Source organism: Lissotriton helveticus, chromosome 4_1 (genome assembly GCF_964261635.1).
Source record: "Lissotriton helveticus chromosome 4_1, aLisHel1.1, whole genome shotgun sequence".
NCBI classification, from domain to species: Eukaryota; Metazoa; Chordata; class Amphibia; order Caudata; family Salamandridae; genus Lissotriton; species Lissotriton helveticus.
The window spans coordinates 1,459,953,926-1,459,969,798 of NC_136063.1; the positions used below are offsets into that span (position 1 = coordinate 1,459,953,926).

The following is a 15,873-nucleotide window of genomic DNA, read 5'->3' on the forward strand; positions in this document are numbered from 1 at the left end:
CTTGATTCCCAGAAGTGATCTAAAATTCTGGGGTCTGGGTCCCCCTTCTTATACACACAAATTCTTTGTTCTCTGAAGGCAGAGAGTGTCTTACCCAGCCAAAACCAGTTCTGTTCTCACTGGTGCAGCTTTCTGGAAGGAGGTGGAGACAGCATTGTTGAAGGCAGAGCTGCCCTGACTCATCAGACTGCCAGAGACGCAGGCTTCTTCCCAGCTCATGCCACTCACAAACCAGACGTGCAATACCCAAACCTTGCAGGGGCATACTGGATGGTTAGGCAAGAAAATACCTACTTTCTAAAAGTGGTATTTTCAATTACAGAATGTAAAACTCACCCTCACTAAAAGAGGCTCTTTAACATTCAGCGTTCAGGCATATTAAACTTTATTTTCCTATCTTGTTCCTAGGGCCTGTTATGTTTTAAGATGTTATAAACTAACTGACCATTCTGGCCTATGGGAACAGATAGCCTGGCAATAGTGAAAAACTAAATTGGCAGTATTTCACTATCAGGACATGCCATACACATCAGGGCATGTCTTAATCAATCAATCAGGTCATTTGTAGAGCGCACTACTCACCCGTAGGGTCTCAAGGCGCTGGGGGGGGGGGGGGGTGCCGCTACTGCTCGAACAGCCAGGTCTTGAGCTTCTTCCTGAAGGCGAGGTGGTCTTGGGTCAGGCGCAGGTCGGTCGGGAGGGAGTTCCAGGTCTTGGCGGCCAGGTGGGAGAAGGATCTTCCTCCTGTTGTCGCTCTTCGGATGCGGGGGACGGCGGCGAGGGCGTGGTTGGCTGATCTGAGGAGGCGCTTGGGAGTGTAGAAGTTGATCCGGTTGTTGAGGTAGCTCGGGCCTTGGTCGTGTAGGGCTTTGTGCGCGTGGGTGAGGAGACGGAAGGTGATTCTCTTGTTGACCGGGAGCCAGTGTAGATCTCTCAGGTGTCCGGAGATGTGGCTGCGTCGGGGGATGTCGAGGATGAGTCTCGCCGAGGCGTTCTGGATCCGCTGGAGTCTCTTCTGGAGTTTGGCAGTGGTTCCGGCGTAGAGGGCGTTGCCGTAGTCCAGTCGGCTGGTGACGAGGGCCTGGGTGACCGTCTTCCTCGTCTCGGTGGGGATCCACCGGAAGATCTTACGTAGCATGCGCAGGATGTTGAAGCATGACGAGGAGACGGCGTTGACTTGTCCGGTCATGGAGAGGGAGGAGTCCAGGATGAAGCCCAGGTTGCGCGCGTGGTCCGTCGGCTTGGGTGCGGTGCCCAGGGCGGGGGGCCACCAGGAGTCGTCCCAGGCGGAGGGCGTGGAGCCCAGGATGAGGACCTCCGTCTTGTCTGAGTTCAGTTTCAGGCGGCTGGTCGTCATCCATTCGGCTACGTCTCTCATCCCTTCGTGCAGGTTGGCTCTGGCGGTGGCGGGGTCGTTGGTCAGGGAGAGGATCAGCTGGGTGTCGTCAGCGTAGGAGATTATGTTGAGGTTGTGTTGGCGTGCGATGGCCGCGAGGGGGCTCATGTAGACGTTGAAGAGGGTGGGGCTGAGCGAGGACCCTTGAGGGACGCCGCAGATGACTTTGGTGGCCTCTGACTTGTACTTACCTTTCGCATACAATGCACCCTGCCCACAGGGGTACCTAGGGCCGAACTTAGGGGTGACGCACATGTAGAGAAGGGAAAGTTAAGGGACTGGCAAGTGTGTGCAATTGCCAAGTTGACATGGCAGTCCCATACTGCACACAGGCTCTGCACTGGCAGGCCTGAGTCACATTTTACAGGCTGCTTCTGAGGGTGACACAATCAGTGCTGCAAGCCCACCAGCAGCATCTGATTTTCAGGCACTGGACACACATGGTGCACTGTACTAGGGTCTGAAAAGTAAATCAAATCAGCCAAACATGGAGTCACTTATCCATTACATCAATTTACAAAAGGGAGCACTTGCACTTTGGCATTGAACAGCAGTGGCCAAGTGCCCAAAGCATCTAGGCCAGTAAAAACAGAGGAAGGGAGACCCACGCCAATGGTGCCAAGTCTAACAATGACTATAAAGAAATATGTTAGTAAAAGAAATGTAATAAAACCCTTTAAACTCGTACCAAAATCCCATCATTAACTCCCTATACTTGATTAACTGTATATTGAAATTAGAATATTGCTTTCAGCTTCTAAATAATTCTTTACCTACGGCAAAGATCCATAGCTTTAGGACCCAGTATGAGCAGGGACTGTATTTTCAGGTGTGCTGAGATGTAAATTCTGAATTGTAAAACAAATATTTATTAGGGTACCAAGGTTGTAGCAGGGGATGGTTTACGTAGTGATAAAGAGAAGCTGCATAATTTAAAAAGAGCCAAAAGTAGATAAAATTCCAATGCCCATATGCCCAAAACCTGACTTTGAAGACTTTGACGGAGTGAGGCTTTGTGAGAAGGTTGCAGGTGCTGAATTGAAGGTGTGAATATAAATAGAGTCATACGTGGCAATTTGTGTTGGTATTTGTGATTTTTAATTTGAAAAAACATTGATGTGTTGAATTGAAGTAATGAGCTTGTGATCTGTTGATATTCATGTGCTTTTGTCAAAACGGGCAAAGATGTTACCGTACTAAGAAATAGTCTAAGATCCTGGGATAGAGAAGCAAACTTAGCTAATTTTGGTATTCTTGTTTGTTAATGATTTGAAGTGTGGGTAGTGAGAAGTCGTCGACTGCACATTTGAGATAGGGACTGTAAAAAATTGTTGTGATTGTACTAACATTGATCAGTGTTAGTGAAACCTGATGTGCAAAAGGGACACTGCATTGATTAGGTAATTTCTCACTAGCTGAGATTTCATTGGGATGCGTCAAACCTACTTTTTTCCCCCAGAAAAGTCAAATAGTGTAAAAACCTACAAACTACGGAGGTTGAATTGCCCTATTGATTTCTTTAGAAGAAGCAGACAAAGACTGTTCTTTTATGTTACATAGAATTATAGCATTGAAGCTTTGTGTGTTTTTGTATGAGAAATTTTTAAAGGAGGGTGAAGTGCTGAAAGGAGCAGGTTGTGACATATTGTGCTGCACTGGTATTGGTTGATTACTGTGAAAAGCCACACTGAGATTGGTTAAGCTTTGTGAAGAGATGTGTTGCTATTGTTTGGTTGGCTTACAGAACCGTGCTGAGATTGGAAGAAAGGGCTTGCTGAGCATATTTGTGTTTCATTTTCATTGTTGAATTAAGTTTGCAATCATGAACTTTTTCAAAGCGATTAAAACTATAACCAGAATGCATACCAGCAGTTTCCTATGATTGAGAATGAGGATTTTGATACGAGTTTGGCACAATGATGGTGCCTGATGGGGGAGGCAGATTGCATGCTTGTCGCAGTCTTAGAGGTAGACCTGAGTGGACCATTTGTAGAAGGTGACGTAAATGGCCACAAAGTGCATTTTTTCATCAAAACAAGTACTAACCGTTCCACTTTTGGAATAGCAGAAGTCCCAGAACTACCCCTCTGGGGAAAGAAGATACGAGCTGTAGGAGTCACAAGCAAGCAAATCCTATTTAAAGTGAAGAGCCTATAAAAATAGGATCATTGGAGGAAAATCACCAGTTTTTCATGTGTGATTTGGTCCTGTAAATTCATTAGGATGTGATAAAATGTGCAAGTTAAATTGCACAGTTCACTGTACCCAAGAGGGAGTTGAATTCAAAACAACAGATGAGGTTGTGGGATTTCAACTGAGATAACAGAACGCTGAAGGGTTTATCCATTCAGAACCATTGAAGAATTGTCCCCAGATCTTACAGGGAAAGACATCTGGCTAATAAAAGGTGTGGGACCAGTACAAATTGCAGACAAACTAAATGCTGTTTTTCCAAGGACCACACCCTATCAAATGGCACCAGAGATAGTAGTAGGAATAACACCATTAATAAATGACATGCTACAAAAAGAGATTTTGAGAGAAATAATTGGGAATCCATGCAACTCCTCAATTAGGGGATTACACATACTTAATGGGAAATATAGAACAGTGCAGGATTTGAGAAACATTAACACAATTGTAATCCCATGTTGTCCTGCGGTACCGAATACAGAGACCATAATATATCAGATTCTGTTCACAACAGAATGGTTCACTGTAGTGGATCTTTGTAAAGCATTCGTCTTGATTCCCTTACAGGAAGACATCAAATTTCTGTTCTCAATCATGTTTCAAAAGGGAGTTTTGGCATGGTGGCAAGTCCCACAAGAGTTTACTGAGAGTCCATTAATTTTTAACCAGATACTCATGAAGAATCTGGAGACATTATAAATGCCTTGTGCTTAAGTACTTCTACAATACATTGAGTACCTACTTGTGGCATTAGATGCAAAGAAAGCCTGTAAAAAAGATACAGTTGCGCTTCTGCATCATCTTCCTGAAAATGGGCGTAAAGTGTCCCTGAGTAAATTACAATATTGTCATACTGAAATCCAATATTTGGGAGATATCATTGAAAAAGGAATGAGAAAAGTGTCACAAGCGAGTGCGGAGGCTATTTTAAAAATGAGTCCTCCTAAAACACAGAAAGATGTCAGAATGTTTTTGGGAATGGTTGGCTACTGTAGATACTCACATTTTCACTGGTGGCAAAACCTTTGTTAAAGCTAATGCACAGAAATGTGGCTGGTCTACTTCCATGGGACAACAGATGCATGAAAGCTTTCCTAGAAATGAGCGAAAGTTCCTGTCTTGCCCCAGCACTGGGAAGGCCACATTATACTAAGAGATTAACCTTGCTTTGCAATGAGAGGGAGGGCTGAGCTCTCTCAGTGCTTACACAAATGCATGGTGAAGGCCTGTGGCCTACTTTTCTATTACCCTTGCTTCCATACCAGCAGGGCTGTCTAGTTATCTAAAATGGGTAGCTGCTGTGAGTCTAAACCTGAAGAGGTGTAAGAAAATTGCAATGTGACTTCCTTTAATTATCAAGGTGCCCCAATCAGTGGATATTTTGCTTACAAGAACCAAAACTCAGCACATGACTGGTTTCAGGCTGCCAAAATATGAACAACAGATTCTGGCCTCAGACCACGTTTAATTGAAAAGATGTCAGATTTGTGATCCCAGTACACTGATTCCCCTACTTGAAAACTCTGATGAGTTTGAACATTACTGTTAAGTTCTCACGCAATATTCACCATGCCAAACCCCAAATAAAAGATGAGTTTTTAATAAGACCTAACTATAGGCCTGATTATGATGTCGGGCGGACTTGTGTCCGCACAACACCGTCGCGGTCCCGGGACCGACCAACCTCTGGTCGGCGGTCCCGACCCCCCAATTACAATGTGAATGAACACTGTTTGGTTGCATACTCCTATTTCTCAATGGACGCTCATGTTACGGCCATATACTGGCCATAATACAAGCTCTCATTGAGAATGGGAGGTGTTGCTCATCCTTGCACCCCTTGGCAGGCACCTCAAGGTGTAGGTATCAACAGGAGGCCCTGCAAGGGGGCCCAAAATACGGTGTCCGACATGGTTTCCATGGCAGACAGGCCGGCAAGGAAACCATGTCAGAAACCATGCATCCTAATCCCAAGAGCAGGAAGACCACCCTCAGGGATACAAACCGTCTCTCACTGGCCGACTGCCCATAATAAGCCAGCTGGAATAAACAGCCTGTTTACTTTCCGACTGCCAGCATTGTAAAGTTAACCTGAGTGACCGATTACCGTTGGTCGGCGCCTTTACAGGCCGCATCGTAATCGGCCCATATGTGTTATTATTGGATGGCTTGTCTTTGATAACAAATTATGGTTTCCTGAGAGCAGTCAAGTCTGTCTGTACAATTCAAGAAATTGTTTCAGCCTCCTGGTTTCAGAGTACAAAATCAGTTCAAGTTGCAGAATTGATTTCCCTTAGCAGAGCATGCCATTTACGAGCCCAAATGAGAATGACTATATTTACAGATAGTCAGTTTGGCTTTGGTGTTGTCCATGATTTTGCACAATTATGGTCACAAAGAGAATTCATGACATCACCTGGTTCACCCGTAAGCGATGAGACCATGGGAAGAAGTTGCTAGATGCATTACAACTCCCCACCAAAATTGTGCAGCTCACAGAAGTGACAATGGCTATGTTATGGTTGGCAATCAATACACTGACGAAGTAGCATGTTATTGTGCTATGGTGGCCGGTACATTTAATAGAACATTAATAGGTGAATTTCAAAAAGATACTGTCTTTTGAATGTTGATGTCTGTACCTGACACATGGGAAGAAATTAAAAATGTGCAGAAAAATGTCAGAGGAAGAGCAGATGGGTTGGATCAGAGCAGGATGTGGGACTCTACTAAAGCCAAGGATTGGCTGATGTGGTGAGTTCTGTTTCTCGGCAGGTTGAAGCTGCTGCTGCAAATCCGCACATTTCTGAGGCCAGACACAAAATGTTGTGTCCCAGAAAGAAACCTGATGCTCATCAGAGTCTATCATATTGTTCCAGTTCATCAATAAGGGTGAGGAAGGTCTAACACCATGCAATAGAAATTGAAGAATGTGTAAATGTTAAGTATATATGATTTAATATTTGTCCATACAGCATACAGTGATATCTACCACAAACAATGGTTACCCTATCCCAGCATTTCACTTTCACTAGATTTCCAAAGTTCCCAAATGCACGACATCCAGTTTATGATATTTGAGCATCTTCATCCCATAGTAACCACATACATGCCTGATATCCTTATACTCAGGGGACTCAGAGAAACAATGCTGTGGGTCAAAGGCATGGTAGAAATATGTTCACGTGCAAGGGAGACTGGAGGGAATGACTATTATTTAAAAAAAAATGTAAAACATATGAAAATCTGGGAAACCCAAGCTGAAATCTTTGTCAAGAGTAGTGCTAAGACATAACCAGATAAACCAGTTGCAATAAAGTCCTTTCCTTTCATGCCAGTTCCTGTGTGTTTCAGCAAGAGGATGATGGGAAGAAATCTCCATGTTTAGGAAAAAAATGCTAAAATCTGATATAGCCATTTCTTTATTTTTATTTTATTTTAAAGGTTTTATGTAGCGTTGGCTAGACCCGGAGGTATCAGAGCGCTTTACATGAGAATCAGATCATAGTTACAGGTTAAATAGTTACAAAGGTTACACAGTTATTAGAGCATAGCAACATAGTTACTTGTAAGGTCGAGATAAACAATAAGTACAAATACGTAAGGGGAAAAGCAGGCAAGGGGAGAGATTCAGGAAAGGGGGGTATGAGCAGGGGAAGTAGACAGATAATGAAGACGGGAAAGAGGAGGGGAGGGTGAGAGACACCGCATGGAGAGAGGAGGGGAAGGGCGACTGGGACAAAAAACGGTAGACGAGTCAAAGCAACGTCCAAAGTCCAGTAAGCTGTGATCCCAGGGGAAGTGGTATCACTTCCCTATCTCTGTTGAGAGAGGCTCCCTTTACACAGTGGACTCTCTCAGAGGGTTCTCTGAGACTCCAAGGACTACATACTGGATCCTTTCCCAAAAAGGGGAGAGGGAGTGCTTTGGCAAGGGGTGCCAACCCATACCTCAGTTGTGAGTGGCTCCCTTGGCACAGTGGACTCTCTCAGCGGGTTCACTTCTACGAGGCTTACTTGCATCAGAACGCCCCCTCTGCATACATTACATCTGGCGCAGGTATAATGTGGCGCAGGGGTTTATTCTGTGACGCATCTACCTGGATGCGTCACTTTGTAAATATGACACAACATGGAGCATTTTTTTTCGCCTCCAGTGTGTCACAAAAAGTGACTCACTGGCGGCACAAAAGTGACGCAAGGGCTCATAAATAAGCCCCTCAACATGAATATAAGTCATCTGTAGGCATCCATGGTGCTAAAACTGATAAATGTGCAAATGTGGTTCATTTTTAAATGAACTGCGCATTTTTAGTGTTAAAGTTACTGTATTTGCTTTATGACCGAAGAAATAAAATGGGTTATTTGATTAAATCAGAGCCAAGGATTTTACACATTACAAAAGGAGTTTAAGGGTGAGCCCGGGCATACATGCTGAAGCACAGCCCAATTCGTGAAGGCAAAGGAGAGTTTAAGTGCGAAAGCTGAGTCAGATACAATGATGTCAGAATCCGGAAATACAGGACAAGACAAGGCGGTGGAGCTGGTGATCGGCCAAGTGCCTAATGGAATCTAGGTAGTGTAAGGAGAAGCTGGAAACCACCCAGTTCTATATTTATCTAACCATCGTTTTAAGGCAAAACCAGTTTCCATCCGGAGGTGGGTTCGTTGTTGCCTCATCACCTGAGCAACAAACGTCTCTACGACTGGCTCTGATTTTACAGACTGCAGTAAATTGATCTGTAGAGCAAAGGTCCCCAATGTTTTGAAACATAGGTGAATTACCAACAATTTAAATTCCTAAAAACAAAATCTTTCAGAATAATTAAAGCATATCAACGTACATACACAGATGTTTGGTTTGTGCTCCTAAGAGTTAATCAATCATCAATAAATGCGCAGGCCAGGGGGTAGGTCACCAAGACTAGCTAATTTATTTGAGTTCTCCTCAATTATGATCTAAGCTGTTTCATAGCGGCTAATGTTTCACATTGCTATGTGTGACATTTTCATAATTTGATCATAATTATGAGTGACATTTTAACTACGACGAGTGACACTTTCTCACGAGCAAAATCAAGCAATGAATACGAGGGCAACATACAGATCAGAAATTGCACCCATTTGAACAATGAGAAACTCTAAGAAGATCTTATAAATGCTACAAATTATCAGAAATGGAATGGCACTTTGGCAGTAAAGGGATGGCAAGGGGTATGTTTAGTGGGAAAGAAGCATTCGACCTCCCTGGTGGAAAGACTGAGCAGCCTGGACAATGCACAACACCTAGAGTGCCTGGTTCTAAGCACTACCATCAGACACAAAAGAAAGACCAGAGTATGGGCGAGGGAGAGCTGAGTTATAGAAATTATGACAGTGCTGTGATCAGTCTGAGCCAGCAGGAACTTCAGCTCACTGCAGCCCACCCATGCTGTGTTGAGGAAGATCTTGGATTCTTGTAACCCCTGATAACATGGGGTTGAGGGGGAAATGAGAAAAAGGGGTCTGACTGGCAAACTATGGACTTTGTGTGTCTTTTTCCAGCGACAGGTTAGATCTGTGTGCCTCCAGGCACTGTAGAGATTTGTGTGCTCTGAGATGTGTAGGCAGATCACTGTGATCCCAGGCGATCATGATTCCTGATTTCTAGAAGTATGAAGTGACCCAAGCTGTATGCAGAGTAGGACACAGTGATCTCTTCTGAGTACAGTTGCAAGCATTACATTAAATGAGGCCATGTTTGTATTTAACTGCTTGCAAACCATGAGCCTTCAGAGTTCAATATTTTGCACTTTACTATGAAGGCATTTTATGTCGCAAAATACCAATATTCCCACTTTTGAACGGTACATCCCGCTAGTAGTAATAAAATGCAAAACATCATAGGTAGCCATGAGTTTGAGCCAGTTTGCCTTGTAGTGAAAGGGCTGTGACATGCTCAGTGCGAATTCCCAATCATCCATGATGCAAGTTAGAGGCGGCAGACAGCAAGTAGCGAGCATTGAATTTGGGCAAGGCAGCCTGACACGCAGCTGAGGCGGGCACTTAAAAGTCACAGACACCCGCTGGCAGCCTCACTGACCAAGGCAGAAATACACCTACTGGCAGGCAGTTGATCACACGCAAAGCGCTTAAAGTTAAAAGCAAATTTGGAGTAGATTAGCACTTAAATACTCTGGCACACAGCAATTTGAGTTTACTGGCCAGCCACCAATCTCCTCAAAGTCCTGGCCCATCACTTCCTGTGCGATGGCTGCCTAGGCAGCATACTCACTCAGGCTCAGCAGCAGGGATTGCTGAGCTGCACAGTGTGGGATACAATGATCCCCGCGGTCCGGCGGTTGGGTCTGGCGGTCGCAGGATCATTAATTTTAATTTACCAACAAGCAGCATCAGTGCTACCATGATTTGCCACACTGGCAGCCTAGCTAGCCTCTCACAAACTTAACCGCAGCTGGCAGCAGCATGAAGTGACTTCCTGTGGTGCTTGACTTTTGGGCACTGCTCTGTACCGTCATTCAGAATGAATGCCGCACCATGGCGGGAATCTTATCATTCTATTGATATATTGTAGCAGCCAACGAGTTAGCGGCAACTAGCTCAGTCAGCTCCCAAGTCTACCGGGAGCAACCTGGATACCACAGCACATTTCAACTCCTTCAGTTGAGTCAGCATTAGCAGTGCTACTAGAGCATGACAGACGAGGCTGGTGCTATGCCTATTATGTGTGACTTTGCATTTCAGTGAGGTGATGCTGAACACTGTACTGAAATGTGTTTATCTAATTATTATTATTATTATTATTATTGGCATTTGTACTGCGCAACGAATCATCCCCACAGGGATCTCTCGGCGCACTCGGCTGCTATACTACTTCCCATCACTTTTAAAGCTTTCTTCTGCAAACACTGTAGGTTACGGTCCTTTTGGAGCCCACTGGGCCTCCTTCTTAATTGGCCGATTTTCCTGAGGGGGGGAGTCCTTTAACCGTGGCGTCTCAGACTGCCGCAGGGTACAGCGTCTGGGACATTCCCTGCATGCCACACTGTCTGAGGCTCAGCTGGTTTTTCTTAACCACTGTCTTCCAATGGGTGGCAGATTCTAATTTGCTTCAGTTTTGCATGTTATTAGTCCCCACTAGCATTGGGGCATACTGCTGCCAGCTCTGAGATAATATTTTAGCTAATTACAAACTTTCTTGCCTTCAACCTTTCTACTGAGCACAGCATATGTTTAAAGTCGACTACAATCTTCCAAATCATAGCCACACAAATGGTTATTCTTATTAATGTGTTTAGTCAAGTTTTGCCAGCCTTGCCTTTGCTCTATTATCCTTCCTATGTGCACTGTAGGTATACTATACTAGATATTTTTTCTCATTTAAAAAAAAATAACTCAAAATGTTATTGCCATGGTGATGGGCCTGGTGAGCCATGTTAATGATTTTTATTTAAAAGAATCAATTTTTACCTGAGTCACCCTTACTCTCACATTGCTCCCAAGGAGCGACTCCAGATAATATTTTTCATTTAAAATATTTTCTTTAGGACATGTTTTGCCATGGTGATTGGGCCTATTGGGTCATGACTGTGGAGTTTTTACATATTTAAACAATGATTAGGTAGCTTTTTTTATCTGTAACTCATGTTTATTAACTCGTATTCAAAAGACATCCTGTAACTGAGATACTTTGCCTGCGGCAAATGGAAAGGCAACAATAGTGGTTTTGGGGTAGGTAGCCCGTTTTTGCAGTTTATATCCCTGATATTACCTCTCTTTTTAGCTATCTGTTTCGGTTATGGAGACCACTTTTATTTTGGTGCTCTGGGTTATGTTTTTTGTCCTGTTCTGACCCTGAGTAGCCCTAGTTCTATTTCGTTTTCCTGGTCTTTGATTACGTGCTGTCCTAGCTCCAAGGAATACGAAAACGGTTTAAAGAGTACATTTTTATTGTACAGCAGAATCTCAAATTGCACAGTCTTTCATAAATATCTGCTTGTCACAGATATCCAGATGCATTCTCCATCATCTCCTGCCTCCCTCCTTCCATGTGGTTTCAGCAGCTCATCTTTTTAGCACTGACATTTCTGTTTAAAAATCATAATCTGTTGCATACAGTATTTTTAATTTTAGTTTACAATCTATATTTATTCTTCTCTTATGAATGTCTAATGTATGAATTTTTACATTGATGCAATTTGAACCGTTAACTTGTTTTGACTGAAACCGTTAAATTGGGGTCTTACTGTCATGTTAATGGCGTTTTTCTTGTCTGGACGGTTCAATGTTATTGTAGTGATGTTGTCTTCAGTGGCAACCTGAATGGTTTCATATTTATGCTGGATTCTCGGAGAACGCACTTTTTCCGACCCAGAAGAGTCTAAAGCCATCAAACCAGAAACATCATGAGCACCATCCTGCTGGACCTTTTCCTAAAAAACAGGAAAGCAGAAAAAAATAATATTTGAACTGAAACGGGATATTGTTTTTGAAGTGAAGTACTCGTGACTCGAAAGTAAGTAGAAAGGAGTTTATTTCAATGTCTCCAGATGTACAGGGATCCCCGCCTGCCGTACTCCTCAACTGTTTCTCCTGTAATGGATCGTCATGACAGAATCGTAATGAAGATTCTACCACGAACACTCCACGACCACGAGACACAGCGAGGAAGCACAAGCCAAGTACAACATATCCCCTATTGTTCCAAATAACAAACATAAACAATATAATGGTGAATAAATGCAAGCAAAATACATTTTAAAGCTGAAATTAAAACTGAAAAACATAAACATAATAATGAAAACAGAATTCATACAATTCAATCAATAGTGACTTGTGAAATGAAAATACAATAACATACAAATATCTTAATTCATCACAAAGTCATGAAATTTTCTTGGAGCTTGACGCAACCTCGGTTGCTTGATGTCAACATCAGTAACACCACCCACATCCTTGTCTTTGACAACAACAGAACCAGATTTTAAATGTGAATCATTGTTCTTCTTATACAAAGCTAGCCTACGGAAGTTCCATTTCTGTCCATTCTCTAAGACAACATGCCAATTATAAACTTCTTTGACTTTCATAGGATCAGAAAATTTATTTGGAACACCTTCTCTTCTACCAAACTTTACCTTAACATAATCTCCAACTTTAATAATGCCAAAATGTTTTCTATTTACACTAAAGTACCACAGTTGTGCATCCAAAAAGCTGTGAGTTTAGTTTTGGGTGGCCTTCCTCTCATGCTCACAAAAGGCACCTCACCAGTTGATACTATGCACAGTAGTGTTATGAGCCCAAACCATATCTTGTACATTTTTAGAGACATTTTGCCTCCCTTGCAACGCCAATTGAATAATACCCTTGACCACTCTGTTCATCCGTTCAACTATACCGTTTCCCTGAGGGTTATATAGTGAAGTGCACATATGTCTTATGCCAATATTCATAAGAAAATTACGCATGGCATGAGAAGTCAGTTGAGTACCATTATCAGTAATTAGGGTGTGTGGAAAACCCTCTCTCGTGAATATAGAGGTAAGACTGTCAATAAGGGTGTTGGTTGTGATGTTGCGAAGAAATTTCATCTCCAACCATCTTGAGCAAACATTTACTAAAACTATCGCAAAACGTAAATCACTACATACAAAATCAAGAGGACCAATGAAATCGAGGCAAACTTTATCCCAAGGTAAATCTTCACTACCAATAATAGACCCAGAATCTTTAGAACTCATTTTGAACCTCTTTTCACTTTCCTTACACAAAGAACAACTTTGGACCCATCTTCGAACATCATCATCAAGACTAGGCCACCAGAACTGACCTTTAAGACGTTTGACGGTGTTGGTCTGGCCAAGATGCCCCTCATGCGCTAATAGAAACAGTTTCTTCCTGAGGGTAGCAGGAGGTGCAAATCTCTCTTCTCACAAAATGAAATCATCTGATACACCAATACTGAGTTCATCTTGTAATTTTGCATACGTACGTAAAGGTTTCAACATGCTTTCACGTTTCCACCCCATACGAATAAAATTGGCCAACTCACCATAATCCAAATCAGCAATAACAGCTTGATGCCATTTGTCTTTAGTAATAGATTTGAACTCGTTTGTACATGCATCCTCAATGTTAGCAACAACACAAATTACTTCATCATCCAGATCCAAACAATCTTTTGCTGATAAAGAAAGTCTTGATAAACAGTCCACTTTGACATTTTTCCAACCTGAAATATACTCAACATCATACGTAAATTCTTGTAGCTTAGCTGCAAATCTCATCAAACGAGGAGAATCCTTATCAGCACCACCTGGACTCAACATTTTCATCAACGGCTTATGGTCCGTCCTAAGAGTGAAATGACTTCCCCACACATATGTACGAAAATAATTCACCCCTCAGGCTGCAGCCAATGCTTCACGTTCAATGACAGCATAATTTCTCTCAGAAACATTGAGCGTACGCGAAGCAAAAGCAACAGGTTTCTCAACACCCAATTTGGTCTGAGATAAAACGGCTCCAAGTCCATGGGCACGAGCATCTACAGTAATGAATGTGTCCTTACCAAACTCAAAAGGTGTGAGAATACCAGCATTGACAATATCATGTTTGATATTGTGAAATGAAAGTTCTTGTGAAGTGCCCCAAGAAAACACTGTACCTTTTCTCAATAAAGACCTCAAAGCTTCCGTTTTATGAGAAAAATTGTCCACAAACTTTGAATAGTACTCTATGAGTCCCATAAAGGACTTCAATTGTTCTTTATTAGTAGGTGTGGCTACATCTCTTATGGCCTTTAACAGATCCTCTTTGGGTCGTACACCAGCTTCAGAGATAGTGTAGCCTAAATAATCTACTTCTTTGGCTAAAAATAAACATTTATCTTTTCGTAAAGTAAGCCCAGCTTTCTGTAAAGCATCCAATACACCATCTAAAGAAATATTATGTTCAGCTTGACTTTTGCCAGTGATGAGAATATCATCCTGGAAGTAATGAACATTGGCAAAATCTTTAACCCCTCCATGCTCATGACGAGCTCAGCTCGTCATGCAGCACACTGCTTGTGTGCTCATGACTAGCTGAGCTCGTCAAGAACAATGGGATTTCAAGAAGTTCAGCACCAGGGGTGAATTGCCTTAGCATTGATAGTGTTAAGGAGGTGATGCATCATCCGTTGGAAGATGCTAGGAGCTGAGGCCAGACCAAACGGTAACCTCTTAAACTGAAAGACACCCTCCAATGTAAGAAAAGCTGTTAACTTTCTAGAATCGGGATGCAGCACAACTTGATGATAGGCTGATCTTAAGTCGAGTTTGGTGAAAAACTTTGCCTTATCCATTAACAAGATCATTTCTGAAATATTGGGGAGAGGAAAATTATCAACGATGATGTTTTTATTTAAAGATCTGAGGTCAACACAAAAGCGGAGTTTGCCATCCTTTTTTATAGTGACCATGATGGGAGAAAGCCATTCTGAGACCTCAACTTGCTCAATAATATCTTGATCCTGCATTTCAAGTAGCATAGCTTTGACTTCCTTACGAACAGCAATAGGAATCTTCCTCAAAGGGTGTCTAATCGGAATAGCATCTTTTTAAATTTTATCCTATGCGTGTAACCTGATAATTTTCCCAAATCAGAACGGAAAATATTATCAAATTTGGACAAAATGGAATCCAAACTCGGGTAATCATCAATAACTAAAACTTGCTCAGGAGAACTGGGATCAATAATAACATGCAGGTCATGTTGTTGTGCCCATCCGAGAATAGCTGGTCCCTCACTTGAAATATACTCTTTGCCAAAGGCACTCCTCCCTTTAAATTCAAATTTAGTGTCCATGACACCTTTGATGTCAATGGTCTCACCACTGGAACCTTTGGGAGATACATCAGGAATAGAGAGTGAAACCTCAGGCCAACTTTCCTTATAGATACGAAAAGGAATAATGGTAATCATGGATCCTGGGCCAACCAAAAGGAGTAATGAAACACCATTCAATACAAACGTTGCTTTAGGTCTTTGTAAAGTACACACAAGCATATCCTCAATGCATAAAGTCATTTCAGGAGGAACAGTATCATCATCAATAAAAGCAACTCTATTTTTTCTAATGTTGTTACAAACAGCACTTAAATGTCTCCTTCTCCCATAGTTATTGCAGGTTTTATCTCTTGCAAAGCATCCAGCAAAGTCAGCAGCATGGTTAACACTACCACACCTGAAACACGCTTTGAATTTAGTTTTATGATCACTAGATGATCTTTGTTTAAACTT

The 15,873-nt window shown here is 42.4% G+C and overlaps 1 protein-coding gene across 1 annotated transcript in view; it reads right to left on the bottom strand.

The window, feature by feature from the left end:
• The window catches only part of LOC144827556 (enoyl-CoA delta isomerase 2-like), a 957,733-nt gene that overhangs the window by 658,675 nt on the left and 283,185 nt on the right, over positions 1 to 15,873 (bottom strand). The window contains exon 2 of the mRNA XM_078685819.1: positions 11,835 to 12,020. Within this exon, the coding sequence (XP_078541945.1) occupies positions 11,835 to 12,020 (186 nt within the window). The remainder of the gene's footprint in view (positions 1 to 11,834; positions 12,021 to 15,873) is intronic.